We start from the raw sequence: 6,997 nt of genomic DNA, 5'->3' as shown, positions 1-6,997 counted from the left end.
GCTCTAGAGGAATCGGAAGGGTCAGCAGAGCATCCAGCCATCCATTTGTGCCACGCATCACCTCACGCAGGCAGTATTTGGTTTAGCAGCAAAACCCATCTGAAGTGCAACGGTTTAGGTTCAAACCATCTGTTCCCTTGCTGCAGATCGCGAAGGCAGGCAAGCGCGTTCAAGCGCTCGCTGTAAACGCAGGTGTTGTCAAATCTTAGCAAGAATAAATGTGTACTTTAGTGAAATCAACTAACCCTTTGTTCTAGAAGACAGCTCTCAGAGCTTCTGTGATACCAAGCCACCACAAGCACTTAAAGAATAAACAAACAGTAAAAGAAAAATCCAACTTCTTTATGAGCTACGGCCTGAAGTTGTTCTCTATCAAAGAACTAACAGCCACGCTTGGATCAGAGCCCTCACCAACTGCAACGGTTACGAACACACAAACATACCTGCAAGATGGTTGGCATTCCAGGCTACTAGACCTCTCTTTCATGCTTGCAGAAAAATTATTCAGAGGTAATTTTAGCTTATGTGCATGCTCACTTTACTTTCTTCTTGTGGGTCTGCACGGTCGGCCAGCATACAATCGATACTGATGCCTGGAAGAACCTGCAATCATTTAATCTGACTCCTGTTAAAACAAACCGGACTAGTTCCTACTTCAAATTGTACAGCTGTAGTTGAACTGGGCCATATCCCAAAATACGTAAGCTCTATTCTGCCTTTAGTTCTGATATGGTAAGTCATGAGACTGCTCCAGTAACAACATCAGCACAAAAAAATGGATTTATCAGCAGGAGGGAGCAGCTTAAGGCATGTACGCTAAACCACAGTAAAAGGTGAATGAATGCAACAGCGTTGCACGTGCACAGCTTTTCCACTGCATGCAAAAAGCACCAATGATGTAGGAGCAACCTCCTCCTCTCCCCTTACACAGACTACTGGCCCTTACTTCCTAGACACGGTACTATCGAAGCCCCGAGATGCAGACTGGCCAGCCGCCCAGATTGCGTCCCCTGGCATTGCTCCCCGGATTTCGAATCACACCTTGCACCCCGGTGCAGGGCCACACCCCACGTTACTGCATGGATCTGGTCCCTGACGTACCAAAATACACATTTATTGAGCAAAGGAACACGCCGGTGCTGTGTAGTCGGTACCGACTCATTTCCAATGGGTAAAATACACTCCCCACCACGCAGAGCGGAGTATGGCAGGCAGATGGCGGATGACGAGCATCACATAGCTATGGGTTCAACGATAACAAGTCTCAGAACAATCAAATTCAACTCCCTTTTCGTTCTTCCAGCACTTACTGGGGATTGGGCGCGGGGAACGCCGCCGCAGAGCCATCCCCCTGCGGCCCGCTGTCGGGTCTGTCGGGCTTTGGGAAGCATCCCAGCTCCAGGAACTGGACACGCATGAGCCGCACACCTCGGGACCGTCTCCTCCACGGCCTCACCAAACTTCAGGATGACAGCAGCACAAAAACCGGTAGTGAAAACCTTAAAAAACCCCTTGTATTTCATGTACTAGGTGTAGATAAGCGTGACAAATCATTTTACGGAAAAGTGCCAAGTGGTGAAATCACAGCATCTCCAAACCAAACTACGAATCGAGTTCAGATGTTGGTATTTTCTGTCTTGGAACTGCTGATCGCTGCAGATGATGCAGCCGCAGGTGGTCATGCTTTAATTGCTGCGGTTTCATTTTGTCAAGGTGCTTCCACCCTGCAAATATCAGAAAAGTCTTTTGCCGGACATGAACTGGTATCTAATGACCTAACGTAGATGTGCAAAAAAGAAACTCCAACTGAAAGTAATTTTTCTAATTTAATAGAAATAACCAAAGCAAAATGGTTTTCAAACAATGCTTTAAACTGATCTAATACAACTTCTACAGCACATTCCAGAGCACTTAACAAGAAATATTTACAGGCAGCTAACGTATTAAATAACCATGTAAAGAAAAACTTATTTTTTATTACACACCAGCAAAAAACACAGGAACAGAACAATTAGAAACGGTAACCTTGTTTAAAAAAAGTTAAATATGATTATTCAGATAATACAATACCACAGAAACAGCACTTTTTTGAAGAATCATATTAAAAGATGAGCAAAGTTTACTATGTGCAAAAAAGAACCAGTTCAATTAGTGGAAGCAAGAAGTAATTGAAGAATCAAAGAATGCCATGAATTTAACCCTTCCATGAGAACATTTACATGTAAAACAGGCTTCCAACCACACAAATCTTTATAGGCTTATATACATGTTTCACGGTGTTCTGAACCTAAGAAATACCCCCATTTGCAGGCCATTAGCAGACATGCACTTTTTTTTGTTTTAAATGTAGCTCACACTCTCGAGTGAACGCTGCAACAAGTCGAACTTATAAAATATTTTAGTACTTCTCCTTGTAGAAATTCAATAAATTCTAAAGAAAGCAGCCTTGAGCTGAAAGATCACCCAACAGAAAAGGCCAGAACTGCATTTCATATATTTAATAGTTCACTTACAATAAAGATACCCAAATTAACTGCAATTTTGGAAAACTAATTCAATTCAGATACATTAGAAAGCATATAAAGTAGGATCCCCATAAGCAAACACAGGAACTAGATGGACCGTACACGCACTCCGAGAAAATAAAAGAAATTGCCGTATCTGAAGATACAATGCATATGTTCAATCTGAAATATGTCTATGTAAACTGTGGCATATAATTTTTTTTTTTTTAAAAAAAGTACCTCCGTTATTTACTCAAACACCTACTTTTTAAAAAAATATGTAACTTTCCCCAATTTTTAAAATAAAATGCCACACTATATTGTCAATAACTCCTGCACACTTTGTTTTTAAAAGCTAGACTTGGTGATATGCATACAAACTTTCCTATAAAATCACTATCCAAAGTAAAGGATTCCTGTCATGCTAATAGGCAACAGACAAAGCAGTTTTATTGCTTTTTCCAAGGAAGAGAGTAAGAGAAACCAGAAAAAGCCAACTTCCAGTACATCATACCCATAGCTTTAAAATACTGTTGCCATTACCTAAACTTTTAGGGGTCAGCCAATAAGCTGGGTTATACAACAGAACGATAAATTCGGGCTAATTTTAAGGACTTCTGTTCCAGTGGCTTGCAGAAACGTTTATAAAACACTTCTGTGATCCAGTGTTAAGTGTGCCGACAGGGTCAAACGTCACAAGCAACACCAATGGTGACATCCCGCCCCCCCCCCCCCCAACCTCTCTGCATTTAACAGCGTGTTTCTATTTTCAAAAGTTTGGGGAACATCCTTTTTTTGGATAGTAACTCTGCCTTATTATACTATAGGCCACTTAATTCCAGGGCACAGTTAAACAAAAGACCTGAACCTATTCAGCTGGTTATCACTAATCACTAGTAATTACATGGCAGGATACCTGCTGAGGTAATTGAGAAGTCCACGAGTAGCATACTGTACACTTTTCACTCTTATTTCAAAAGCAAGTCGCCTTTTACTTCTTTGGATTAACTTAAACTTCAGGGTCATTTACAACAACAACAACAACAAAATCGAGACGCGAACGGTCTTTTTTACAAGCGTCTTAAGCAAGAGCATACGGTTACATCAAGCGCCAGACTACCTTCTTGCTGTCACGTTGGAACACCGCGATCGTGCAAAGGAGCTGGCACGCTGAGCGCGCCCACCGCATCCTTCATCTGCCAGAAGTTTTACTGATGTAAGCGATGCTCCAGGTTGCTCGCACATATTGCACACACAGCATAGAGAAGATGCTCAGAGAATCACAGTGGGCGTTAATACAAACCCCATTAATTTGCTCTTGAACAAGTTAGATACGGCGCGGCACCAAAAAGTTGTTTGGACCGAGCAAACCCTTACCAGATCTATGATGAACATTTACAGACTACAGAATCAGGAAATGTATTAGCAGAGCTTATCTAATCTTGCAAATATTTTTTAATAGAATTTAGCTAATTTCAAAACAATCACTGAATTGTATTGGGAGTTCCAAAATGAAAGCGGGGGCGGGGGGAGGGAAGGGAGAACATCGTTTTCTTTTTGTATACAAAAGAAACACTTACTTCTTGCACACAAATCAAACTTCCACATGCTACTACTGAGCACTGATGAGCGGAACGGAAGGACCAGTTCCAGGAGTTCAGTGGGCTATGTGCAAGAGGAGAGCTTCAACTCTCATCACGTCAAAGCTTAGCATCACTTCTGGCATGCAGGTGAACTAGTGGAAAACAGGCTGAGTCGCTAGCCTACAAAGTTTGGCAATTTTTCTACCTTGTCATAGGGAGCAAACCATACAGAGAGGCCATCTCAAAACATTTAGACATCTGCTCTGGGGTCTGGTACCTGGGGCTTGGGCGGAAAAGAGATGGCACCGTTCCTGCAGCGGCGAGGGAGCAGGCGCTGCCCCTGAACCGCAGGTCCGTAGTCTGGTCCTTCCCCCAGTCTAGGATGCCACCACGCTCGTCCTACGCTCCAGGTTCAGGCAGCGGGTATCTGCAATACTCGAATCCGCGACCGGTGCCTTACGAGGTGCAGAGTTAAAAAGCTGAGGCCTGAAGGTACGGCACCTAGAGTGCTTAAGCGCCGTAAAAATAGTAACCCCAATTGAAGAGAATTCACAAAAAAATCTTATTTTCATGATAATTTTAATAATATTCCTTTGCAAAATGAAGCTGAGAAACTAGAAATGCATAAATAGGCAATACACAGAGCCATTAAATGATCCCTCGTTACTATTAGTGTCCTATTCACACACGCCATCCTTTCTACGGGCAAAGTTTTTGCTATTTGTCAATTCAATATGTTTAAGTAGAATTACTTTTCCTTTCACATACAAACTGGTAAAAAATAAAATTAAACTGGCACTATGTTAATATCTGAGAAATGGAAAAAACCACCACCAGTTTGAGTTTACATTAACGTTACACATTTGTGTAATCTAAAGAAGTGAGCTTGAAGTTACAAATACCTTCAGTCCCCTTATTTATTGTAAGAGAGGTACAGTCACAATGTACATGTACTTTGTTCTTAGAAAAAGAAATCAAATCTTAAGTGATTTGCATAAAAATTGCTGAGACCATATCTCAGTTTGATACATTGTGCTAAAATATTCGTCTTTACCACTATGGTAAAGTGTATACAATGTCACAGGAATTGCTCGTGCTGAGTATATCAAAACCCCAGTGATTTACCACAGAATTGCTGTATTCGCACAAAATCTTACGGCGAATTTATAGTCTGTCAACTTGACCTCATCCGATTACATGATTTCTTCATCTTACTTCACCAAGATCTACACAAAGGCCAGAAATTACATTTCTTATTTCTAGTATTGATTTCTGTAAAGGAAACAACTGCTCAAACTGTAATTACTTTGTGATGACCTCATTTCTAACCAGAAACGCTGGAATGAAGGCAGAGTGCAACGGGAAGGCACTGCAGAGATGCCTGCCACAGGGTTTAGGAAAATTGTTCTATTTTCAACATTTGACCAGAAACCACTCAAAGCCAAATCCTGGTCTGTGCAAGTGCTTTGTTCAATGGATGGACAAGTAACCCAATCTCAACAGATTTATTCCAATCTTTCTAGACATTTCGCTCATAAGCTGCTTCTGAAGAAAGTTCTGAGTAGTACTCTAATAAAAATAAGACAGAAGCTCAAAATGAATGCAATGTTAGAAATAGCATATATTACAAATCTTTTCTTGATAGGAACAATTAATAAGAATACATATTAGCTTAAAAACAGTTCAGCAAATGTTGCTGATCTGCAAGAAATCTCAATTCACTATTTACAAATAAGACAAAGTGAATACAGGAAATTTTACACATTTGGTAGTTAATAGGTTATTGTTTGCCGAGTGGTCTGTTAGAAACTGATATTTAGGAAGACTGGAAAAACACCCCAACCAGTTTTTACCTCTTCAGTCTATATTTTAAGTACAGAAAATTAGACAATGAATACTGGAGATAACATTCTGCCTCATTAGGGGGATCAGGGACAGATGACACAGTGCTAAGACTTCTGCCATGAACGCCATTAAAATGTTCTGTGTACAGGATTCAAAATAAATATACCTAGCCCTACTGAAAAGAGATTGTTGCCACCAGTTTAGTCTTTCATCTGTCAAGAACTCACACTCCTGCGCTTGCCAATTCAGAACAGTTTAATGATTTTTTTTTTCCTTTTGCTATACATAAAACGTAGTAAAGAAAGTCAAATTTAGATAATTGGATCAACACAGAAGATCAGTTATTCACAATACCGCTTAAATGAGATGATAAAAGCAATGACCAACACGCACTTAAGTTCACACAAAGAGGGGATTTCAGGAACATTGCTTACGGTTTACACTGCAGTCCAGCATGAACGCAAGATACAGTAACTGTATCGGTCCAGTCCTGCAGAACGTTTTACTAAGCAGTCTTATCTGTACATGGAACATCTCTTATCAAATCTGTTTCTCTTCAACATTCATCCACCTCTATCGGTGAGACCAGGATGTGTGTGTCCCCTCCATCAGGAAAAGAAAGAATATAGCAAATAATCAAGGAAAAAAAAAAACACCAAAAATTTACAATACAGTTTTTTTCCCCTTTTGATGAGAATGCTTTTCTGTACAAGTGGGTTTTTTTTGTAATCTAATACTGTTTAAAAAGCTATCAGCTTCAAGATGGCCACTGTAGGCATGATAATATTCCAGGAACACTTAAATAACAGTTTTTACAATAAATTTTAGGTCCATATCATTAGATTACTTTATATGCACTGGTCTTTCATCTGATTTTAGGCGTTTTCTACGTGGTTGTATAAAATCTTCATCGGAGTCCTCAGTTATTTCACCATCATCCTCTTCCTGCTCAAATTCAGGCAAAGGCTGGAAGGTCCTGTCTGGGTAGATCTCTGTAAGTTTATCTTCAAAGTATAATGCAACTGCCTTCCCTGCCTGCGCTACTTCTGAATCAGCCTGTAAATG

General features: G+C 40.4%; 1 protein-coding gene across 4 annotated transcripts in view; it reads right to left on the bottom strand.

Moving 5' to 3' along the window:
- Positions 1 to 1,807: 1,807 nt before the first annotated feature.
- Positions 1,808 to 6,997, bottom strand: part of TRIM33 (tripartite motif containing 33) — a 41,918-nt gene continuing 36,728 nt past the window's right edge. For all 4 annotated transcript variants that reach the window (XM_075775580.1, XM_075775576.1, XM_075775578.1 and 1 more), the window contains one exon: positions 1,808 to 6,988. In XM_075775580.1, the coding sequence (XP_075631695.1) occupies positions 6,776 to 6,988 (213 nt within the window). In that variant the 3' untranslated portion in view covers positions 1,808 to 6,775. The remainder of the gene's footprint in view (positions 6,989 to 6,997) is intronic.

This window comes from Balearica regulorum, chromosome 25 (genome assembly GCF_011004875.1).
Source record: "Balearica regulorum gibbericeps isolate bBalReg1 chromosome 25, bBalReg1.pri, whole genome shotgun sequence".
Classification (NCBI taxonomy): domain Eukaryota; kingdom Metazoa; phylum Chordata; class Aves; order Gruiformes; family Gruidae; genus Balearica; species Balearica regulorum.
This window is presented reverse-complemented; position numbering and strand designations above follow the sequence as displayed.